We start from the raw sequence: 25,437 nt of genomic DNA on the forward strand, positions 1-25,437 counted from the left end.
GATTCTGGTTTTGGTCACCAAATCAGCAGTTCTCATAGTGGCCTGGGGACGTAAGACTATTTCAGAGGGTCCATGAGATCAAAACTGCTTGCATAATAATAGACAATAAAAATAGGCTTTTCCTCCTTTTTCCCCCCCACTCTTTATTTTCTCTGAGGTGCAGGGGACATTGAGGTGTCCTAGAGGCAGGAGGTCCTAGGTTCAGATCTGGTCTTAGATACATCCTAGCTGTATTGATCCCCATTTCCTAGCCCTTACCATTCTTCTGCCTTAGAACCAATATACAATATTGATACTAAGATGGAAGGTAAGGTGGAAGGTAAGGGTTTTTTGTTTTTTTTTTAAGTGAACAATGCAGGCCTTTATGACCATAAAGATCTAGCTACAGACACTAAATAGACAAAACCTGCACAAACAAAAAACTCTTTGGACTCCTCTAATTTTTAAGAGCAGAAAGGATCCTATGATAAAAAAAATTTGAGCGAGTAGTCTAGATCTCATCTGGAATGGACCCATGAATCAATTTTAAGGGGTTTAGGCATTTGTATAGTGGGGAAGAGAGGCAAGGATTAAAACTTCATTTTTGCAGACCTAATGAAATTTTGCATTTTCTTAAATTAGTGGATATGGCAACAAACATGATTCTGAAAAGAGGATTCATGACACAAAAATTAAGAGCCCCTAAACTAGATTAGATGTTGACTTTTCATGGGAAGGAAGTTTTTATCCACAGATTGACCAAAGGTTCCATGAAGTTTATTTTATTTGCATTGTGCTGAAGATTTCAGGCACAGCTACCTGTATTGGTCAGAAGACTTGTATTCTATATAGTACATACAAATTGACATAAAATGTTTCCTTTCTAAGGCACTGCCCGAGGCATTGTTGTGTACACTGGGGATCGGACTGTAATGGGACGGATTGCTACACTCGCATCTGGACTAGAAGGTGGCCAGACTCCAATTGCAGCAGAAATTGAGCATTTCATCCATCTTATCACTGGTGTGGCTGTGTTCCTGGGAGTTACCTTCTTTATCCTTTCTCTGATACTTGAATATACTTGGCTGGAGGCTGTTATTTTCCTCATTGGTATCATTGTCGCCAACGTGCCAGAGGGTTTGCTGGCCACTGTCACGGTAAGAAGGATTGAGAGGGATGTACAAAACCAAAATTGTGATTTTTGTGTAAGAATCGTGTTTTTACTTAATTGCCCTTAAAAAGAGCAGCTCTTGCCTGTTATGTGTATCTTGTCATTTTGCGTTCTAATGCCTTTCTAAGATATTAAAGATGGTTATTAATCCTTAATATTCCTACATAAAAAATAAATTAAGGCATGGGAAAGGGATGTGGTTTCTTCCACCCCCCAAAAAAATGGAATTAATGATTTATGTTGGTTTGAAAACTTATTGGTTGATTATAATGGTTATTTTTGAGGAAAGGTATAGAACCTGAAAGACATTTCTTTAGATAAGGAAGCTGAAATCCAGAGAAGTCAAGCCAGATCTTGGGCAAGTTCATTAAGCCAAAAACATTTTCTTTGGAATATCTCTTTAGGTATGTCTGACTCTGACTGCCAAACGTATGGCACGGAAGAACTGTCTGGTAAAGAACTTGGAAGCTGTGGAAACATTGGGCTCCACATCCACCATCTGCTCTGATAAAACTGGAACCCTGACTCAGAATCGGATGACCGTTGCTCACATGTGGTTTGACAATCAAATCCACGAAGCTGATACTACAGAGAACCAGAGCGGTAAGAGAAAGTCATTCTGTCTATCTATCGTCAATGAGCTCTAAATTGCTCTGGCTACTTTTGTAAGCCATATTCAACTAGGATACATAGGTACATACATATGCATTTTCTTTTAAAATAAAGTTGCCCAAAGCTAATGTCAGTGTTGGTTTTTATTGTCCATTTCAGATTCTAGTGTGTCAATTGAAATATAACTTTCTCTAGAGTTTCCTGAAATTAAGACTAGTGTCATGAGTAATTCAGAAATAGGATGGATTATTCCAGGTGGATCAACTGAAATTAGACTGATGTCACAGAAATAGGATGGATTATTCCAGATGGGCTTTGGAGACTTTTCAAAAGGATCTAACTAGAAAAGTAACTTATCTTTATGCTTTTTTGGTTTTTACCCCAATTATTTCTGAGTATCCTGTGTATACAAACCTACTCACAGCCCACTCAACCCCAGCAAATAATCCTCCTTTTTAACCCAAGAAAAACAGACTAAATGTCAATATAAGCAATACTCCATGTCCCAAGAGGTAGAGTACCTTATTTTAGAAGAGTACCGGAATTTTTCTTTTTTTTTTTTAATAAAGGTTCATTGAAATGACTTGAAAATTTTTTATTTTTTTATCACATTGGTCATTATTGTAAGAGCACAGTTATACAAAACCAAAACTCCCAAATAAAATCATAAATATACACTGATGTGAAAGATTTGCTTTGATCCACTTCCATCTGGCTCCAAAAGTTCTTTCTCTGGATAACTGAATTTTTAAACATGCAGTATCTCTGTGTCTTTCTCCCCCAGGTGTTTCTTTTGATAAGTCTTCAGCTACTTGGCTTGCTCTGTCCAGAATTGCAGGTCTTTGCAACCGGGCTGTGTTTCAGGCTAATCAGGAAAACCTACCCATTCTGAAGGTAAGTCATCAGACTCCAGCATACCACAATACTATAACCTGAAGCAACAAATTTATTTGGGAAGTCCATGGGGGTAGAGGAGGGTCAGAGAAGTACTATCTGGATATTCTTTAAATGTCTCAGATTTAGCTACTTAATCCTACATTGCTCAAAGACCTTAATTGGTGGAATGTTAGGAGATCCAATAGGACACCCCTATTGTGGAAAGAATTTTCTGCCCTCCAGCATTGAGAGCCAAGAAAAGTTTGATGGTTGATCTACTGTCTGGATCACACATGGCGGTGTTTGTGCATCCGAGGAGTTGGCAAATAGTGAAAACAGCACAGGTTGACCTTGTTTTAGTAACTAAAGGTTTCTTTTATTAGATGATCCTATTGTTTCAAATTTCTGACTCAGAAACCTCCTAGTCAAATCAGAATGTTCTCAGCATGCTCACATAAGCATGACTTTTAATGTCTTTGGTAATAATCTGAAATCTTAGACTTGAATTTAAATGGTGGCATGGCCACAGGGCCTTTTTTGGTTGTGTTCTTTTGGCTTGGAGCCTTCAAGCCTGGACCAGTTTGCATGATTAAGATAATGCTTGAATAACAAGGTCCTTTGGTTTGCCCTTGAACTCTTGATTGCTTACCTAACCTTCAGAGCATTATAAAAATTGTCCAGGTAAATTGGAGTGGAATATAGGCCAACACATGAATCTCTTTCCCAGTGTGGTGGAACAGTTGCAGATCTATAGCTAGAATATAGAGTACATTAAAGATGGAGTGAGAAAGAGACTTAATTTCTTGAGGTTCCCCCTAGCTAACCCTGATGGCTTTTGAACAAAGAATAGCTCAAGCTACAGCAATGGCAGGCTGCTGCCACCACAGAGATGGTCTCCCCATTTTCTGCCCACCCATCCTTCTCTTTTTTTTGTGACTACTCACATTTCTTCTTGCTGTTTTCATTTCCCTCGGCACACTGAAATATAATATAATCAGTAATGTGTCTGTGAAGTTATTTATCTCATTTCTCAAGGCTGTCTTGCACAATGCTAAAAACTTTTCATGTCATTAACAGATAATGTCTTTTGTTTGCAGCGGGCAGTTGCCGGAGATGCTTCTGAATCAGCCCTCTTAAAATGCATTGAATTATGCTGTGGTTCTGTCAAGGAAATGAGAGATAGATATGCCAAAATTGTAGAGATACCCTTCAACTCCACCAACAAGTACCAGGTTAAATAAGATTTCTTTGTGTGGGTCGGCATGGGGATGAGGGAAAAGAAACATTTTTCCATTTCTACTTTGTCAGAGTAAAATGCCCTTTAAAAAGCAAGTTATAGTTCTGTCACTGCATTCTCAAGCATTCATGCTTACCCTGAACCAAAATGCAAGGCATTGCTAAACTATGTATATAATAGTTTTGAATTTTAATCAAAAAATTACTATGTTAATGTTTCCTTTTAGATGTTGAATAAGTGAGTTTTGTTATTAAGTCTTGCTTTTCAGCAGTTTTATCAGGTCTATTATATATATATTAAAAGTTTATAACACATCTATAAACCATACTTGTTTGACTTCCCCACCCCGTTCATGGAGGACTCACTTTGGATTAATTCATCTCTGGTCTCCAAGTTAAAATATCTGTGTTATATGGTGATGTCATGCCACCTTCCGCCTTGATAGTAAATCCTTGACTACGGCTTGTGTAGAATTTCCTCTCCACCTCCTAAGAGATCCTATATCTAACTTGGGTTAGATAACCATGATCTCTTTGATTGATTCCCTTTACCAACAGGTCAGTACCTGCTGCATTGGTTAGCACACTCAAGTGAAGTGATTTGATTTATCTAAAATCCCACATTCAGGATGTCAGAAATGCAAGTGAGACTTGAAACCAGGACTTCCTGGCTTTCTCTGGCCTCTACTCCATGGTGCATCCAGCTGAACTTGCACATTGCCCACTCTCTTTCAGTTGTCCATCCATAAGAACCCAAACACATCTGAACCCCGACATCTGTTGGTGATGAAGGGCGCTCCCGAGAGAATCCTGGATCGCTGCAGCTCCATTCTGATCCATGGCAAAGAACAGCAACTGGATGAAGAATTGAAAGATGCCTTTCAGAATGCTTACCTGGAGCTGGGAGGCCTGGGAGAAAGAGTCCTAGGTAAAGGGATGGGGCAGTGCTCAAGGGTAGAAAGGAAGGAGAGGGACTCATCCCTGGACTCTAGCACAATCCTGTCTATCTGGGTACCATTTTGATTAGGGTAGTCCATGGAAAAGTCCTAATTGCTTTATCCCTGGGCTCTAACACAATCCTATCTATCTGGACATCATTTTGATTTTGACAGTCCATGGGAAAGTGCTTTTTCTCAGAGGTTCAGGATCTGGTTGGAAGTTATACTTGTTGCAATGTTCTGGCCCAATGAATGGGCTTTTCTTATCATTCCTTATCAAGAAAATCCCAGTGGTTCCCCACTAGATGGATATCACAGCTTCTCTTGGCAAGGGTCATCTTCCTTTTTATCTAAAATAAATTTCACAAGTTCCCGTTTTAAACCCATTCAAAAAAATTCTTTCCTAATGGATATAGACAAAATAGTTCTTCCCTAAGCATCCCTTCTTTGGCATTCTGGAGTCAGTTATCTGTGCATTATCTATCCTGAATGACTTTTTCCTAATCTGTTGCCTCATCTGTGCATGAATGTGTGATCAGAGAAAATAAATTGTATTTTTTTAAGCCTTACCTTCCAGCTTACCCTGCTCTTTTCTTTGTTCCATCTTTCATTCCTCCTCACTCTCTTCTCTTCTTAATGCTTCTGGGCTACTCTAGCATTCACCAAATCTTTCAAGAAATAGAATACAGATTTCGGAAGGCTAAAAGATCTTGAGTATATGTTGTGATTTTGCTTTGTATATATTTATGTAGCTCAGGCTTTATTCTAGAAATAAAATAGTCAGGATTTCTCATTCCAAAAAAAATATACAATACTGTATAATGATTCTAAGGCAGAAGAATGGTGAAGGCTAGGCAATGAGGTTAAGTGACTTGTCCAGGATTACAGAGCTAGGAAGTGTCTGAAGTTAGACTTGAACCCAGGATCTCCCATCTCTGGGTCTGGCTCTCAAATCATTGAACCACTTACTTAACCCCAAGAATAAAAATATTTTGTTCTGTGCATTTAAAAGCATTCTGAAAAGGGCGGTAGGACACATGCTTCATCAAACTGGCAGAAGTCCATGGCCAAAAAAAAAGTTTAAAATCCCCACATTAGACTTTTTTTTAAAAACTACCTTCTATTTTAGAATCAGTACTAAGTATTGAGTGATGATAAGGGCTTAGACAATTGGGATTAAGTAAGTGACTTGCCCAGGGTCACACAGCTAGAAAGTGTCTGAGGCCAGATTTGAACCCTACAGGTCACCTAGCTCTATACCCCACCTCTCTCTCTGTCTTCTCATGGAATCCAAAACTTTAGAGATTATCTAGTCCAGCTTCTTGTTTTACATTAAAAAACTACCCAATCAGAAGTGTCATAGGGGAGGAAATAATTTGTGTTTCCAGTAAAATTGTAGACTTGCCTCACCTGGGATTCCTTCCATTGGTACAATTTTGTATTCTTAAGTGATGCTGAGACTCCTTGGCATCTGTGAGCTTCTTCAGTTGCCTCTTGTTTTTCCACACAGGCTTTTGTCACCTCTTCCTCCCTGATGAACAGTTCCCTGAAGGTTTCCAGTTTGATACAGATGAAGTGAACTTCCCTGTGGATAATCTCTGTTTTGTTGGGCTCATCTCCATGATTGATCCTCCCCGGGCTGCTGTCCCTGATGCTGTGGGCAAGTGCAGAAGTGCTGGAATTAAGGTATTTTCCCACAAGTTCTCTGCCCCCCACCTCACCCCTGGATCTACTAAGTGGGGGTGGGGGGGGTGCAATTAGGTTCCATGTTTTAGGAATGGGTTACAGTTACTATTCTGTGTTCCTAGTATCCACAAAACTTTGACCATTTTGCTGCAAAGGCAGATGCTCCACTATTTTCCTAGTCTTGGGAGGGTAAAGAATGTAGCAAAAACTCGATGAAATTTTATTTTGGTTAAGAGAAATGTGCTTTTACATAGCTGGGGTCAGCCTAAGTCTCCAATTTCTGCATTACGCCTTTTCTTCCCACTTAATTAAAAGGAGGATTAATTAATAAAACATGCAATATATATTCTAATTGTGTTAATGGGCTATGATGTGCCCATTGCTTGATTGCACATTTCGGTGATAAACCTTCTCTTTCTCTCATCCCCAGTAAACTTTCACTATGGTTGATGATTGTGGGAAAATGGGGAATGCTTCTTCCTATAAATACACAAACGTTGAACCTTTTAATCTCTTGCTTTTAATTTGGACTGGTTTGGTTTTACTACCCATAGTGTGTCATCCATTTGTTCTAATTTAAATTTGTTATTGCCATTCTATAGAGCCAGGTGTTTTTGTCTGATACTTTGGGTCAATGGTTCTGTTTTAGTTCATACTTTTTAATTGAGGAAATTTCTCTTTTAATAATGTTAACTGTGGCCCCCTACTTAAATAACCCTTTTGTTTTCTCCCAGCCTCCCTCCCCTAATAAACAATTCGTTGTGACTTAGAAGGTAATCTGAGGCACTGAGAGCCTCCATGATTTATTTGCCTAGTCTCACAGCTAGTATATTTGTAAGGTTGGACTCAACCCTCGTCTGCCTGACTCCCAAGGCCAGCAAGCCTTCTGTCCTCTCAGGCAAACCTCTCTCTTGGGAACAAAGTGCTTTTTCATTAGAAAAATACTTACTGCTATTACAAATTTTTGCAAAATTACTATTGCCCTTTTTTGCCTTCCACACACATATGTAGGCAGCTCTTTTTCTATCGTTGGTTCTCTTGACAGCTATAAGAAATACATTTTTTCCTCGTTTCTCTTACCAGGTGATCATGGTCACTGGGGACCATCCAATCACAGCTAAAGCTATTGCAAAAGGCGTAGGCATCATCTCAGAAGGCAATGAGACCGTAGAAGACATCGCTGCCCGCCTTAACATTCCTGTGAGCCAAGTGAATGCCAGGTAACTCCAGAAGCTCTTTTTTGCCTGGACCAGCTTTGGCTCAGCCTGCATATTTTGTGAAATCAGAGTCAGTAGATCTCTAGTTTGTCTCTTTTTCTTTTTGGTCCCAAGCCTTCAGGCAGCATAAACTGAACAATGTCAGGAGATGCCTCTATTCTGAGTGAGCAACATCGATAGACCATTTAGCCATTTAGGAAGTCTAGATGAGAGAACTGATTTCAGGGAGGAAGTTTAGTGTGTATTGTAAGATTGTAGTGCCCCCAACATTCCAAGGAAGAAAGAGAACTCTTGGTTTTGGAGCAGTTCCCCAAAAGAAGTTCAGATATAGACAGAGAGAAATGCAGGACATCATCGTCCTGAAGGGGCTGCTAACTTGTCTAGGTGACATGGGAATTACTAGCTAAGCCAGTTCATAGGAAATTGATAATTGCTAGCACCTAGAGCCAGGCAAGCAAATTGCCTTTCTAGAAGTATTTTTGAAGTAGTCCCCGCATTATTTAAAGATGCCAATAAAATTAAGAAAAACTACCACTCCACAGCAATAAGGAAGTATAAAACTGAAGCGGTTGTCCATAACTTAAGCCATAAAAAAATAATTTTGGGGGGCAAGAGTGAATTGAGATCCAGGTCCAGAGATTCAAATCCAGACACTTTAGCTATGTGACCCTAGACAAGTCATTTGACCCCCATTACCTAGCCCTTACCATTTTTCTGCCTTGGAACCAATATATAGTATTGATACTAAGATGGAAGGTAAAGTTTTTTCCTAAAAATATTTTTCCCCCTGAAATTATTCAGGTAACCAATATGGCAAAATAATAAGAGAGCTGGCTTCAGAATCAAGGAGACATATGCTCTATGATCTCTTACTGATGCTGTCTGTATGACTCTGGACAAGGCACTTATTTCTTAATTGCCCCATTTTTTTCATGGCTGAAGAAAACTTAACATCCCCCTCATTTTATAGGTAAAAGAAGGATGGGATTTGCCCAGAGTCAAATTAACCAGAGAAGGCCCCATGCATGCCAACGTTACTGAAACCCAAAATTTCCTGGCTCCTTCTCCAACATCTTTTCCGTGATACTATCCATGTCATCCTTAATTCTTCAGAAAGAAACTTTCTTTCAACCATTTAGCCCTAGATAATGATTTAGCTTGACTTTCATTTCTCAGGCTACCTCCTCGCTTGCCATGACCAAAGTTAAGTTATGTCACGTAACTAAGAAACTTCAGTTTGAAAACTCCAGAAGCAGGAAAGGGGACGATGGCCTCAGTCTCCCTTGCTTAGCATCTTTCTTTGATCAAGATGTCCTTTTCCCTCTATCTGATCTGAATCTCATGAACTGCTTCTTACATCATTTCTCCAGAGCTGAATAAGCATTAGCTGTGGTGGTTGTCTGCATAATAGCTGTGGAAAATTTAAGAATGGGATAGTGAAATTTGCTTTTACCTACATCATTCAGGGCTGGGGCATGCTATGCAAGTGACTTAATAATTAGCAAAAATAGTGAATACTTCTGGGAAGTTTTGGGGGTTAACAAAACACGATTTTGTTGTATATAAACACAAATATATGTGTTTGGGTTATAGATACATGTATAGACAACAAATATATATGAGGAGGGGTTGTATTTGTGTGTGTATAGGTATTATCCTCATTTTACAGATGGAGAAAGTGAGGCAAAGAGAACTTAAGTACCTGTTTTGTTTGAAATTCTAGAGATGCCAAAGCCTGTGTGGTCCATGGCAGCGATCTGAAGGACATGACTTCTGAACAGCTGGATGACATCCTGAAGCATCACACTGAGATCGTCTTTGCCAGAACCTCTCCTCAGCAGAAGCTCATTATTGTGGAAGGTTGCCAGAGACAGGTCAGCGAGCAGAAACCTTACAGAAGGGAGGGAGGGGGAAGGAAGGGAGCAGGAGGTTCCCTGTGGCTTGCTGTCATTCACAACAGCCTTTCAGGAGCTTTTCCCAAGAGGAAGCAGAATATCGAGCTTTACTACCTGTGGAAGTCAAACTTTGCATTGTCAGCAGCAGCAGGTTCCTAGACTGGAATCATTATCTGGAATCCCAGCCTAGTAGGAGGCAGAGTGATGCCTTTTCTCAAGAAAGGGCTTATTTAACCAACTAGATGACCTAAGAGTTCCTTCCAGCTCCATGTCAATGAACCTGGGATGCTTCTGATTTATTGATTTCAAAACCACTGTCATAGAGAGGTAGAGAAAGCAGCCTTGTTCAGTTCTAGACCCAATAAGGATATCTGGACTGGAATTGGCTTTTGCTTGGCAGAATTTGTCCCCTTTAAAAATTGATATAAAGGAGGGGACAGCTAGATGACTCAATTGTAAGATAAGAGAGCCAGGTCTTGGGTTCATGTCTGGCCTCAGACATTTCCTAGCTATGTGACCCTGGACAAGTCCCTTCACCCTGATTACAGAGCTCTTTTGCCTTGAAACCAATACTTAGTATCAATTCTAAGGCAGAAGGTACAGGTTTTTAAAAAAAAAACAGCAAAGAAAATTGATATGGAAGTGACCTAGAAACCCATACTACATTGTAGTGTAGACGCATTGAGAATGCCAAAGACTAATTTTGATAATCCACCCCCAATATGTAGGCAAGACCAAGAAAGGTGTTGAAGTATGCCCTTCCCTTAATAGTCTCCTTTGCTCTCTCGATAGGGTGCTATTGTAGCTGTGACTGGGGATGGTGTGAACGATTCTCCTGCCCTTAAGAAAGCAGACATTGGGGTCGCGATGGGCATTTCTGGCTCTGATGTGTCCAAGCAGGCAGCTGACATGATCCTCCTGGATGATAACTTTGCCTCTATTGTGACTGGCGTCGAAGAAGGTAAGAGAAAATCTTCATGAACTGGCATTTGCTGTTAACTTTCCTTCATCAAAAAAAAATATTTTACTTTTTAATGCTTATGTTTTGTGCTTTTTTGTTAATGATGCAGCTTTACAATGAATAATCTTCTTACTATTTCTAGGTCGACTGATCTTTGACAACCTGAAAAAATCCATTGCATACACACTGACCAGTAACATTCCAGAAATCACCCCTTTCCTCATCTTTATCATTGCAAACATCCCTCTGCCTTTGGGAACTGTCACCATCCTCTGCATTGACTTGGGCACTGACATGGTGAGTTCAGGTGACATCTTTCAAGCAGTAGCAAAACATTTTTGCTCCCTGATGGGTATTACATCATGGGGTGTGCTGGTGTTGTCCTCAAATCCACTGCAGAGAAATAAATGTCCAGATTATCTTCCTAGCCTCCTCCATAGGGAAAAGAATGCGCTTTGTCCCATAAGCTGGGTTCCTCAGTAATCTCCCTTCTTATTTTTCATAGAATCCTGGTTGGAAAGGACCTTAGAGGTCATCTACTCCATTTCTATTTTTAGCTGAGCAGATATTTCAAATACTTGCATCCCAGGAGAGCACAACAGAAGAAATACTTTGTGTTATGAAGGTTTCCCTTCCCCTTTTATCAATGACAGCTTTTTATTAAGCAGGACGTCTCTCCCCCTTACAATCTATGTATCAGGTAACCAAACCCCAAAACATCATCTCATTCTTGGAATAACTTAAACCAGATTGGGACAGTGAGGTTACCATACCCTTTCAAACTTTGACAAAAAGATAAGAGTGCCTCTTTGCCATGCCCCATACCTGTCTCGATTGTAGTCACGAAAATCTTCCGTCTTTCCCAGGTACCGGCCATTTCCCTGGCTTATGAGCAAGCTGAGAGTGACATCATGAAGAGACAGCCCAGAAATCCAAAAACTGACAAACTGGTGAATGAGCGACTGATTAGCATGGCGTATGGACAGATTGGTAAGCAGCGGCACCTTCTCTTTGCTCACAGTTCTTAGAGAGAATGAGATAGATTGGCTTTGAACCAAGACTTTCAGAGTCTCTGGGTGTTTGTCCTAGGTAGACTTAAAAAAAGCTTTTAAAAATCTAATTAATAAAGCCTTATAGGATCTCTTCTCTTTATCTCAAAATGGCTCAAGATTAATAGGCTAATTCTTGCCAAGTCTCTTTGGGGGAAGGGATTGATTTTTAACTCTCATTTGGTATTTATTTTCCTGAGGTAAGATCATGCCTTTTTCAGTTGTAGACAATCTAACCTCTTCCTAACCTCTTCTCCTTATAACCAGAGGAGCAAACTTCAAATAACAACTTTTAGTTTGAATTGAAATTTAGGCTTGCAATGAATGTGAGAGAGAGATTAGTTTCCAAGGCTGGAGAATTTGGTTGGTCAAACTGTGAGAAATGATCATTTCTTTTCTGAGAGATGAAAATCCTCTACTAGTAACAACTAAAGAAAGGAAGCGCTCTCTCTCTCTCTCTCTCTCTCTCTCTCTCTCTCTCTCTCTCTCTCTCTCTCTCTCTTTCTCCTTTCTTTTTTATTAGCTTTTCATAAACTCAAAAATATGAGGTAATACTTATGGTGACAACTCATATGTAATCAACTCCTAGTAGAATATTATTCAATTACAGTTCATTAAGCATTAGAGATAGGCAAAAGGCAGTCTGTTCTCAAGAAAATTCATCTTCTGAAGGGGGAAGAAATGAAAATAACTGTATAAACAAGGTGCAATTCCAGGATTGGAAAGCAACAGAGGGAAGGCACTTTCATTAAAGGGGATCTGGAAAAGGCTTCTTGTAAAATACGGGATTTTATCTGGAACTTCAAGGAAGCTAGGGAAGCCAGGAGAACCTAGCTGAGGAGGGCAAGCATTCTCAAGCAAGGAGGTTGATCAATAGCCTGCTTTAGGAGTGTTGAAGAGATGTTAGAGCATGGAAAGATCAGTTCATATAATACCTCCCCCACCTCGGTTTTCAGAAGAGGAAAGAGCCTAGAGAGTATAAGTTTGTTTCTATGAAATCATCTAGGAATGCTCCTTCCTTTGGGGGGCAGGGGGGGAAGGGCACAATTCTCAACAATTCTTGACCATGGGTTTTTGATTAGAGTTGAAGTACCAGTTTTCATATTAGTGGGCAAGTCAAGTGGCTGTGTCATCATCTGAAAATAGATTTATCTAGAATGGCATTTTGGTGTAGTGAAAAAAAAATAGTGAACCAGCTGTCCAGATGGGAGCTATTTAATTAATTTTTAGTTAAAGCATGGGCCTAAGAAGAATCTTGAGTTTGAGCTGCTTAGAGAATCTTGGGACTTTATTTCCATATCTCGATAATTCCCACCTTTCGCATCTCTCAAGGCCACTATGGAGATCATATAATTAGTAGCCTCTATGTAAAAACACTGATACTCTTCTGAAGAATAAATGAAGGGGAAAAAATACTGTTTTCTCCTTTCTCAGGTATGATCCAAGCTCTTGGAGGCTTCTTTACATATTTTGTGATTCTGGCAGAGAATGGTTTCTTGCCCTCGGGTCTGTTAGGGATCCGAGTGGATTGGGATGATCGATGGGTGAATGATGTTGAAGACAGCTATGGTCAGCAGTGGGTAAGACCTCCCTTGGATATTTTTTCTGAGATTCAGGAAGGAGGGTAGGGAAGGAAAAGGGGGCTTAGGTTAGGAAAGCAGTGAAAAAGAAAAAAATTAACCATGTCACCTCCCCTCTCTTTTAGACCTATGAACAGAGGAAAATAGTGGAGTTTACTTGCCACACAGCCTTCTTTGTCAGTATTGTGGTGGTGCAGTGGGCTGATTTGGTCATTTGTAAAACCAGAAGGAATTCAGTCTTCCAGCAAGGAATGAAGTAAGTAATACTTGTTAACAGATCCTGGCTGAAAGGCAGGATCTGGTCTAAGGCACCAACACGGGCTTCTGAGTCATCTCCTGGGTACATTGGAATAGAGAGCTTTCTTTGTGATCGTTGGGTCCTCTTCCTCCCTCCTCAAATGTCACACATCTTAAAAGTTTGATGGAATAGCTTGGCACAGTCCACCCTCTGGACACTTGAGAGATCACTGGTGTGGTTTTGAACATTCTCCTGGCAGGAGACAGTTGTAGACTGCCTGATCATTCATGTCCAGTCTTCCATCATGACTCCTTGTTTTTATGATGAGGAATGGTGGGGAACCTATCATTTTTGAGTTACTTTCTAAAGATGCCTTATTGAAATGAATAACAAGTATAGAAAGGCACTAAAGTCATTGAGGGAAAGCAGGATATTTGGGGATTAAAAATCGTCATTGTCCCCCATTTCCATTCAACTTTTTTAAAAATTCTATCTATCTTTAGGAACAAGATCTTAATATTTGGTCTGTTTGAAGAAACTGCCCTCGCTGCCTTCCTTTCTTACTGTCCTGGAATGGGTGTTGCCCTAAGGATGTATCCCCTCAAGTAAGTTCCTCAACTCGGTAGATATCTACAAAAATTATGCTTTGAGATTTAGTTTTTTCCCCCATATGAATCTCTTTTTAGGCTTTCAGAAGCTCTGGAAGTTTTTTTCAGGTACATGATAGTTGTCTGGGAATAGAACTACCAGCTCAGAGGCTGATATGGTTTCAACTAAACTTTTATTGTTTTGGGGTTTAACCTAGACAGCAAATAAACTTATCTCTGAGGCTTTCTCACCTAGAAGCCATGACTGATTGCACAAGACTAAAAGACTCATATTCCCTGGGCAGTAGAAGCAGAACTCCATTTTAGCACCCCAACCCCCAAAATGGGACTACCATCAAACCAGAAGTTCTCTAAACTGATACATTTTTTATCTTTGACCCAAATAGAGGTACATCTAGGTTATCAGTCAACCAAATGCAATTATTGGAGAAGTGGTGTTGGGGAAGGACGTCACTGAGGACTGCTAAAAGTATCATTGCAATCTGCTTGCTTTCCTTTTTTTTAATCCTTACCTTCTGTCTTAGAATTGCTATTAGATATCAGTTCCAAGGCAGAAGGAGAGGTAAGAACTAGGCAGTGGAGGTTAAGTGGGGGGGAGGGGGAGGGTACGTGTGAGAGAGAGATTAAAAGGAAGGAAAGAAAGGAGAAGGGGAGAAAAAGAGGAGAGAAAAAGAAGGCACTGTGCAAATTGACCATATTAATGTCATCTGTCCTGAGATGATGTTGGGGGATTGCTTCATCACCACTATGTATACTTTTCCAACATTTATTTATGGATTACCTCCTCTAGGATCTGTATAGACGAAAGTAAGAATGACGTTCCTCTAAATCTGGAGACAGAATTCTATTCAGGGGAAACCTTTCCTCAACCTTTAGTTAAGAATGCTGATCCCTCTCACATAGGCAGTGTAGAGGACCTGTCCACATGCTGGAGCCAGGTCTGGGTTTGATGTAGGGGTCTCCACTGTGATGAGTTGGAGAGCACTGTACCCCAGTTTCCCCATATCAAATATCTCCTGTGGATTTTAGCATCTCCATATTCACGGAGCCTATTTAATCAGTCAGTCCCTAAACATTTATTAACTGTCGAATGTTCTTCTAAATCCTGAAGATACCCATAAAAAGGAAGCCTATCACTGGGCACTCTTTATTTCCCTCAAAGCTTCCATGGCTGGGGTTGACTTGGGCCACAGAGCCAACCGTTCTTAAGTTCAGAAGGCCAGCAGATGAAGCGAGTAATTGTTCAGTTTTCTAAAAATATAATGAAAGCACCATAAAATTAGCAACAGAAAATATGCTTAAATCTCATTGAGAAATCATTGTGAAGAATATGCCCAAAAGGGCTAGATAAATCCTGTGACCTGATTTCCTTTTAAATCATTTTAGGCTTGAATCATATGGCTGCTTATTTCCATTAGTTTTTCTTTTCTTGTGACTCTTTGTGTATCCAGGAGTGCGGTTAGGGTGTCCTTATGAGGAAGCATTATTTCATCATTTCTTTTCCGAAACACATGACTTTTCTCCTACTAACTTCCTCTCTCAGTAGCCAGGAGCATGCATGACTGACTATTTGATTCTGTTTTTTAGACCAACCTGGTGGTTCTGTGCCTTCCCTTACTCTCTCCTTATCTTCGTGTATGATGAAGTCAGAAAGCTTATCATCAGAAGGAGCCCTGGTGGTAAGGACATTATTATGACTGGGAAGTGGGAGGCAAGTGGGGTGCCATTTGGGGTTTGCCTTGAAAAGATCTGTAATCTCTCGACATAAGGACCTGTGAATCCTAACCATTTGGGCTTGATTAGTAGGAGTAGGCTCCAATTCTTCAGAATGAGTGAGGGAGCAGAGAGCTCCACTGAATTGTTAAGCATCTTTATCATGGCTGGGAATGTTAAGAAGCCCATAGCATTCACTGTCTTTGAAATGCAAAATAGCTACAAGCCAGAATTTGATAGCTGTCAGAACTCACAATTATCTACTCAGCTTATACTCTGTTACCAGAGAGAGTTCATTATTTTGAAATAAAATTTGACTGTGAGATTTAAATAGATTGTACTGAGAATTGTAGTCGGGGGAGACTCCCATCTCTGAAGCTTAGTTTGCTTATTCATTCTTTATGCTGATTATCCTCACTGATATTCTTTTTGTTTGTTTTCATTAAGAATTACAAATTATATAAATATGTAAATTATTCCTTTTGTTGAGAATCCTGACTGACTACTCTTTGGATTTATTTTCACTTAAGAATTATATAAATTATTCCTTATTTTGATCATCTTCATTGGCTACTTTTTCGGTTTGTTTTCACTTAAGAATTATAAATTATATAAATTCTTAATTGTTCCTTATGCTGAGAGAATCCTATTCGGCTACTCTTAGGGTTTGTTTTCACTTAAGAATTATAAATTCAATATTTAACATGTTGATTTTTCTTCCCTTTTCCTCCCTCCCCATTGTGTTGTGTGTTCGTGGTTGTGTCTGTGTCCCTTTGTTCTTGTACTTCCTAGGCTGGGTGGAGAAAGAAACCTACTACTAGTCTCCCTGTACTGCACGTCGTGGACCATTCCACATATTCTGCATCCATCACCACCTCTTTGTGTAATTCAGTCTTGGAATTCAGAATTTTACCCTGGTAGGAAAGAACAGAAGCATGTGGGGAAAGAAAGGAGTCCCGGAATGAAGCATGTAGATATGGGGGGGAGGGGGGATAGGGCTGCCTGTATACATCCGTCTATGGGAAGGTTTTTATGTGCCTTTTTGTTTTTGTAAAAAAGGAAAAACCGGAAAGACTGAAAGAATAAATTTTATATCTGGATTTTTACAATAAAGATGGATTATAACTGAATTATCCCTGTGTCTTTTTTTAGGGGAAAGGGGGTAGGGATACCTGGTTTTGGTACTGTTAGGGGAAAACCAGGGAAATAGACTTAAATATTAAAATGTGGGTCCAGAAGGGTATGAGGGTGACAGGAGTGACAGAAGGAGGGACCAAACAAAATAGGGAGACTAGTTTTAACAGCTAAGGAGGTACCTATTACTTAAGTGGCAGTTAAGCCCAACTGCCACTCTGCAGTATCTAGACTAGGCTATAGAAACCAGCAAGTACAGGCAAGAGTTTTATATAACACTTTAAATCAGGGACAACTAAGATAAAGGATGGGAATAGGGGTAGCTACACTCTTCAGACTAAGGGCAAGTCCAGGGTCAGGGAAGGGACTTATCTATACTAATTGAGACCTAAGCAAGACAGGACCCAGAGACTAGCAAAGGCTGAAGTGGATGTCCTCACAGTAGTGACCAGCCTCACTACAGTGGTGTTTCTGCTCCTCCAGGACCGCCTGCTGTACTCTTCCAGGTGGGTAGATTCTGGGAGCTGACCCAGCCCGAAGTTGACCTGCAACTCAGGTTGGGATTAGCGGTCTCTACCAAAATCTCCCACAAGTAGGGTCTTTCCACAGGATCTCTGGTAAACTGGTATCTCCTAGGGTCAGTTGCAGCTTGACCCTAGGAAACACACTTTCTGCTTCCCCATTCCATTTGGAATTCTCCAGCCCTTCCTGCTAGGTCTAATACTAATGTTAAGCTAATAACTAAATAATCTTCCTCACAACAGTACAAACACATACGATTTGTAGTTGGCTTACTTTGTCTTAGATGAATTTATTTAACCCCATTTTCAGATGTTTCTATAGTTAGAGCTATGAGACCATTTGCTTCCTTTAAATCTATCCAATCCTAGAGCATTGAAGTTCCTACTTAGTATGCTGCTCAAGTAGCTCCAAAAGGAAGTTTGCAAAAGTGGTTTCAAAATTAGAATAAACTGGAATATCTACTGCGTTACTGACTTTTCTCCAAATCCCATAGGGCTTTTTATTCAATTCCCAAGATTTTTATTTTTATTTGCTTTTTTCACAATCACTAAACCCTTAGAAAACCTACCATGTGCTGAGGCAGTGTAACAAATCCTAGAACTAGTTCTAATATATATATGTCTAGTTTCTATTTCTATATGTGACTCTTACGTCACCAATGTCTGTTTAGCAACACACTTGACCAGATTACGTAAGCAACTTCTGATAGAAACTTCACTGAAATCATTAGGAAACATCATCTTCCTTGATGCCCAGGAGAAGAACCCCTTCAGAATGTATGACCTTGGCACCAAGACCCACTTAGAGTAAGCACATTAGAAGATGGTATTCCAGATTTTCCAGTTGGAATAAACCAATATTCTTGATTCCTGACTCTAGGCATGTTAAACTCAAATCTTCTAACTCCAGACTTAGCATTCTATTCATTGTACCACCTAAAAGGAAATGGGAAATGGGAAGGGTCTGGGAAGAGTAATCTCTTCCCCACTAGGGCAAGAATGGATGATGGGAAAAGCAGTGCTGAGACTTGAGCGGTGAACAGAATTTCAGTTCTTTGCCAAGAAAATCTCTCAAAAAGTCACAAGAGTAGAATGGGACTAAACAACAACAAGGTCAATGATGGAAAAGCTGGGACATTTAACAGCTGGATAAGGAATAGAGAGAAGCTCTGATTCCTGGTATAGATAGCTGTGTGAGAAAAGATATCAAAATAATAGGGAACTGTGTATGTTCCAGGAATGAATGTGTATTTGGTGGACTTGTAGAATATGAATGAAAATGGCCAGACTTTGGGGTCCAAGCTCTGCCACTGGCATATGCTAGCAAAGTCACCCTGGGCAAAATATTTAATCTCTCAAATGATAAAGTTGTCTACTCTTCATTGATGAGATTTCCTTCTATCATTGAAATAGAAGGAAAAATGCAACAAAATTTAAGCTTCCTAACTGGAACAGCTGTCCCCTTCAAAGAAGAGATTATATTTCTTGTAAAGGGGTAGTTATGAAGAAATTTCTGAAGATAAGAGTAGCAGGGTATTTATTGATTTGCAGTGACTGCTGGGTATATAGAGGAAGAAAAAAGACAACTCTTAAGGTTTTTTGGGTTATTGGTGGGCTATAATCAAGAGTTTAAAGAAGTAAGATTGAGGTGGGAATGAGGAAGAAATGAATTCGGTTTGCACATTTTTAAAAAAATCTTAAAAAGGGACAAGTATGTGTCCAGAAAGTGATAATAAATTTCATGGAACCAGATCTTATGCTCAAAGACCCAAAAAAGTATGACTGAATAATGAGGCTGGACCCAGTTCTTAGGTTTAAGGTATTTTTTTCAGAGACTTGGATTTAGAAAATTGTTTTCTTGTCATAGGTAGCTTTTACAGAAGTGTAAAATATATACAGGGGAGTATGGATGTTGGAGGAATATGTGAGGTGTGAAGGCTTACTGAGCCCTTTTTAGGGCTGCTCATTCACCATTGGTATCTCCTTGGCATTCAACTCTCACCGGTGGCTCCAAGAAGCTAGCATGGCCAGGGATCACACCCCCATAAAACATCTCTGCAGATGGACTAGACCAGGTTGAGGATAACAATGAGCCACAAACTCATCGATGAGGGGGTTGGGGGGAAAGAGTATACGTACCCCAAGCATGTGAAACATGGACAGATAAGAACAATTGGTTCCAATTGTACTTAGTCCATCTGAGATCATAGCTGGAATACCAGCCACAGCTGCAACAGGTGCTGTGGAGCACTTAAAGCTTGGTCAGATATCAAAGAGGCCAAGGTCATTCTCCTGCATCCCAGGCCACCACCACTTCTCCTGACTTTTGTCTTGCCACTGGGCTTTGATAACTAGCAGAGAGTGAGGCAGAAGATTTTGTACAACTGTCTCACTTAAATCCAAATTGTGCACATGTCATTACCCTGTGGTGTTACTGGTTTTTGTTTTTGGTTTTGTTTTTCAAAAACAAAGGACAAACAACAGCTTTTATGGAAGAAACGAGAATTAATTTCTTAAAGATGATAGAAACATAAATTCTTGGGATGCATGAAAATTCTAGCTGAAAAGGACCCAAAAAGTATATGCTCCAAGCCCTTTTGTTTAACAGATAATGAAACTTTGATCAAGAATATAAAAACATTGTCCAAGTCCAACATTACATTATCTCTCACACTAGACTAGCAACTCAGAAACGTTGGTATGAGGACCCTTTTTACTCTTAAGAATTGAGAATTCTTCCCCCAAGAGATTTTGCTTATGAAGTTACATATCTATCCTATCGATATTCACCATCGGAGAAATCAAAATATCTTAGTATTCTTATAAATACATTCTCACAATTTGTTATATTATCATCTTATAAGTGTATTATTATAAATATACCAGTATATTTTTAGCAATACTTACTACAGGAGAAATGAAAATGCCTTAGTATTCTTATAAATATCTAATATATACTTATATATAAAATGAAATGTTATACCATATAAATATAAATAATATGTAATTACTTTATATACTTTTGTTATACTTTTATTGTGTGAATTATATCTAATTTATATTTTAGTGTAGTTTATATGTTATATTAAATATGTTTAATGTATGACATTAAATATAAACATTTTTTACCAACAATAGTTGCCACAGGAGAAATCAAATAACTTAGTATTTTTATGCATTTGAAATAGTTTTTACTTCATAGACATAGAGGCTCTTGGGGATACTCTGGCTCCACGGACTACACTTTGAGAACCACTAAACTAGAACAAAAAATAGATTTTTCTCATATATAGAATCCACTGGTCCTCTCCCCCATTAAACCAAGATGATGATAATGGTGTTCATGGAGAGTTTTTAAGTTTGCAAAGCACTTTAAATACATTATTGCCCTTAACACAGAGCAGGCACTTATTAAAATGCATATTGATTGATTTGATTTGAGACTTAGAATCCTAAGAATTCCTTGCAACAGTAAATCCTAGGCCTGGTTTAACAGAACAAACTACCCTAGATTCATGTTGGTGAACCTGTGGCACGCATGCCAGAGGAGGCACTGAGAGCCCTCTCGGTGGTCATATGTGCCATCATCCCAGCACAAGTTCACCAGTTTGTTACTAGAAAGCCAGAGGGACACAGGACTGGGCTGCTCCCCTTCCCTTCACCTAAGGACATTTCTCGCATCACTCATCCATCTAAAAGGTTCTCCATCGTTTCCCTAGCCTAGATCAATGAACTCTGAGGAAATGAGAGAGGGAATGAGCATTTATGAAGCACCAGCTATGGGCCAAGCACTGAGCCAAGTGCTTTATAAATATTTTCCCATTTAATCTTCACAACTAGGAAGAATTCTCATATTATAGACAAGGAAACAAAGGTAACTTGTGCAAAGTTAGAGCTAGTATGTGCTGAAGGTGGAATTCGAGTGTCCATTCCCCATTCTCCCCACCTACACTGTTTCCTAGAAGGGTTCTATAGCATTTTTCTTCCTTTCCCAGGACCAGTTCAGCCTTTGTCAGCAATGGCTCAAAGAAAAATTATCATAAGCAGGAAAGACTTTATTCTGAAACAATGGCCCTGTGCCAGGACATCCTCAGGCTGCCTTATGGGCTCCCACCTCACATACAAGGTCCTCAGTGTAGTTTAGATATCTCCTGACAATATACACCAACCTAGACAAGAGTTTCTTAGTACATTTTCTGTCCTTTACTGCCTCCCAACGCCAACCCATCCTTCACAGCTTTGTCAGAATAACCCTTAAAAAAAAAAATGACAATAGAGGTTAAATGACTTGCTCAGTCAAGGTCATACAGCTAGGAAGTGTCTGGGGTCAAATTTGAACCCAGGACCTCCCATCTCCAGGCCTGACTCTCTATCCACTGAGCTTCCCAGAATAACCTTTGGACTCAGATCTAGTCCATGCAAGATTACTTCTCAGGTCCAATTCCTACAATGGTTTCCTATAGCCTACTAAGGGAATCTCAAGCCTGATTTCTTAACCTCTGTATGCCAAGGAGGCAGCTAAGTGGGTCATTAGATAGAGTGCTGGGTTTGGAACCAGGAAGACCCAATTCAAATATGGACTCACATTCTTCCTAGCAAGTCACTTACTCTTGTTTGCCTAACAAAAGGATCCACTGGTTCCATTGGAAAAGGAAATGGCAAATCACTCCAGTATCCTTGTCAAAAAACCCCATGGATAACTAAGGTCTTGCAGCCATTTTAACCAGTAAAGAATATGAAAGCATTTCTCCAGGAATAACACTGTTTATTAAAAGATGCATGTGTCTGCTAACCATGAACAGCCCTCTCCCCAGCCTCCTAAGGGAAAAGAGAGCAAGAGACACCTGTCTCTGGCTTGTAGAGTTGTGTCCTCTTTCTGATTGGACTGACAGCTCAATCTTGGGACCTCCCCTGCCAGTCCCCATTGCTGGATATTTTGAGAGAAGAGGTGGACTGAGAGACTCTCTTCCTCATTACCTCATCACAAGAGAAGTGGATCTCACAAGGAAGGAGCTTTCCCTAGCCACTGGCTACAAAGTTCAATAATTAGAGCTTGCAGACTTCCCTTACCTAAGAGAGTTCTTGTTTACAGTTAAATAAGAAACAGGTCTCCACCCAGGCTCTAACAAAAGCCAGATGACTTGAAGCCTAGGAGTAAATTACTTTAGTTTGAAAGCTGGCTGACCTTCAAAACCAGAAATTTAAGAAAGAATTCATATAGAAATTATTGTAATTTAACATTAATTTTCCTTCATTCATGGGGTCATGAAGAGTGTAACATGACTGAATGACTAAATAAATTTATGTATATATTTACACAACCAGAAACAAACATATGTGTGTGCATATAATATATATATATATATATGTGTGTTATACATATAAATATATGTTATATGTATTATAGATAGATGGATAGATAGATGGATGGATGGATGGATGGATGGATGGATGGATGGAGAGAGAGAGAGAGAGAGAGAGAGAGAGATATGCATATAGACTTCTTCCTTATTGTAGTTATTTGTGGGTACGTATTCCCTCCTCCTAGACTTAGCACCATGAAGACAAAGGATTAGGTCTTCAAACTTTACATCTTCCCCACTACCTAAAACAGTACTCTGGACACCACAGGTGGTTAATAAATATGGGTTGAATTCTTGGATTTATAAGTTATAACAACTTAGGAATGTAAAGAGTTCAGAGAAACACTAGATTTATGTTACCTGATACAGAATGAGGTAAGCAAAAGTAGAAGAACATACATCAATACAACAATATGAATGAGATCATTAAAAGTTCTGATTACTGGAAAAACTAATGAAAGAGTGAAATGGTATGTATACATATGAGACTATGACCTAATATCAATATCAATAAATAATATCAATAAAATAATATATTATTGATAATATCAATAAAGCTTTTTTAAGTAAATAAAATAAATATGGGTTGTGTCAACTGTATTCCTGGAACCCCCAAGTTTGCCCCTTGTCCCTTGGGAACTTGCCTTAAGGGAAGCCCCAAAATGACCTTGTCTCAGACTGAATAATGAACCTTAAAGTACCTAATAATCCCAGTTTGGGTGGGATTAGTAGATAAGCAAATCTTAAGCACCCTTTTTGTCTTAGAAGTGTTCTCCCACATTAATGCATTGCTGTTGGAGTTGTGAATTGATCCAACCATTCTGGATGGCAATTTGGAACTATGCCCAAAGACAGCTAAAAGACTACCTGCCCTTTGATCCAGCCATAGCACTGCTTGGTTTATACCCCAAAGAGATCATAGGGAAAAAGACTTGTACAAAAAATATTTATAGCTGAACTTTTTATTGTGGCAAAAAGCTGGAAAACGAGGGTATGCCCTTCAATTGGGGGATGACTGAACAAATTGTGGTATCTGTTAGTGATGGAATACTACTGTACTCAAAGGAATAAAGAACTGGAGGAATTCCATGTGACCTGGAAAGACCTCCAGGAATTGATGCAGAGCAAAAGGAGCAGAACCAGGAGAACATTATACACAGAGACTGATACACTGTGATAAAATTGAATGTAATGGGCTTCTGTACTAACAGCAATGCAATGATCCAGGACAACTCTGAAGGACTTATGAGAAAGAACACTATCCACATCCAGAGAAAGAACTGTGGAAGTAGAAATACAGAAGAAAAACGATTGCCTGATCACATGGGTGGATGGGAATATAATTCAGGATATTGACTCATAATGAACACCCTAATGCAAATATCAGTAATATGGAAATTGGTCTTGATCAAATGACACATGAAAACCCAGTGGAATTGTGTGTGGGCTATGGGAGGAGGTGAGAGGAGAAAAGGGATAGAACATGAATCCTATAACCATGGAGAAACATTATACATTATCACATGTTATAAATTAAATAAAAATTAAAAAAAAAAAAAAAAGCAGAAGTGCTCTCCTAGGTAGCCGCTAGCCCCTGGCTGGGAATCTTCCTTTTTGTATCCATTGTAAAGCATCAGCCTCTCTCTGATGATCCAGCCCTAGACTCCTCATTTCCCTGTGGCCATTGTGGAGCTAATCAATCATACTTCCCTGTCCTTAGCTCCCCAAAAGGTATATAAGACCCCCTTAAGTTCTGTTACTCGTTGGAAAATCATCTTTGGTGGTGAATTTTCCCAGAGACACTGTTGCCAGAGTTCCAGAGCTTTGGCTCCCTGTGGTATTTAGAGCTTGGCTTTCCTGATTAAAGATTTGCTTTTTCTGACTACTATAGTGGTTCTGTGTGTTTCCAGGTTGACAGTTGATAGGAATTACAGAGATTTCTACCTGCAAAGGGGTAGGGAGGAAGGAAGAGGGGGAGGGAGAATGAGTGTACCAGGGATGCTCTTTTCCCCTCTTACTCAGGAACTCTACTCTCTTCCTCAATATCCTATCCAAAGGCTTTGAGGAGGGATAAAAACAGCCAATAAGAATGGATAACATTTATATAGCACTTTAAGGTTTACAAAGTAACTTACATATATTATTTCACCAGTTCTTCACAACAATCCCGTGATGCATTTTACACATTAAGACACTGAGACTGACTTGCAAAGATGACACAACCAACAGATGTTCCAGGTAGAACTCTTTCTCATTCCAAGACTAACATTTTATTCACCATACCACCCCCTAGATTTATTAGGCATTTATTATATGCCAAGCCCTATGCTAAGTGTTGGGGATTCAAGGACAAAAGCCAAATAAGTCCCTGCCCTTAAGAAACTTATGGTCTAATGAGAGAGAGCTATACAATTATAGTTATAAGCAAGATGACATAAACTAGAGATAAGATAAGCAAGATAACAAAGTAGAAATGTGGCAATCCTACTTCTGAAGAAGGTAGCGCTTGACTGTTTTTCTTTCTATCTTTCCTTCCTTCTCTCTCTCTTTCTTTCCTTCCTTCCTTCTTCCTTCCTTCCTTCCTTTCTTCCTTCCTTCCTTCCTTCCTTCCTTCCTTCCTTCCTTCCTTCCTTCCTTCCTTCCTTCCTTCCTTCCTTCCT

General features: G+C 39.5%; 1 protein-coding gene across 1 annotated transcript in view; it reads left to right on the forward strand.

Moving 5' to 3' along the window:
- Positions 1-16,889, forward strand: part of ATP1A1 (ATPase Na+/K+ transporting subunit alpha 1) — a 36,207-nt gene extending 19,318 nt beyond the window's left edge. Inside the window, exons 8-23 of the mRNA XM_044672420.1 lie at positions 868-1,136; positions 1,555-1,753; positions 2,547-2,656; positions 3,736-3,870; positions 4,610-4,802; positions 6,323-6,498; positions 7,582-7,718; positions 9,439-9,589; positions 10,403-10,571; positions 10,714-10,868; positions 11,438-11,561; positions 13,055-13,200; positions 13,326-13,456; positions 13,942-14,043; positions 15,634-15,725; positions 16,552-16,889. Of these exons, the coding sequence (XP_044528355.1) occupies positions 868-1,136; positions 1,555-1,753; positions 2,547-2,656; positions 3,736-3,870; positions 4,610-4,802; positions 6,323-6,498; positions 7,582-7,718; positions 9,439-9,589; positions 10,403-10,571; positions 10,714-10,868; positions 11,438-11,561; positions 13,055-13,200; positions 13,326-13,456; positions 13,942-14,043; positions 15,634-15,725; positions 16,552-16,580 (2,318 nt within the window). The 3' untranslated portion in view covers positions 16,581-16,889. The remainder of the gene's footprint in view (positions 1-867; positions 1,137-1,554; positions 1,754-2,546; positions 2,657-3,735; positions 3,871-4,609; positions 4,803-6,322; positions 6,499-7,581; positions 7,719-9,438; positions 9,590-10,402; positions 10,572-10,713; positions 10,869-11,437; positions 11,562-13,054; positions 13,201-13,325; positions 13,457-13,941; positions 14,044-15,633; positions 15,726-16,551) is intronic.
- Positions 16,890-25,437: the final 8,548 nt, after the last annotated feature.

This window comes from Gracilinanus agilis, chromosome 4 (assembly GCF_016433145.1).
Source record: "Gracilinanus agilis isolate LMUSP501 chromosome 4, AgileGrace, whole genome shotgun sequence".
NCBI classification, from domain to species: domain Eukaryota; kingdom Metazoa; phylum Chordata; class Mammalia; order Didelphimorphia; family Didelphidae; genus Gracilinanus; species Gracilinanus agilis.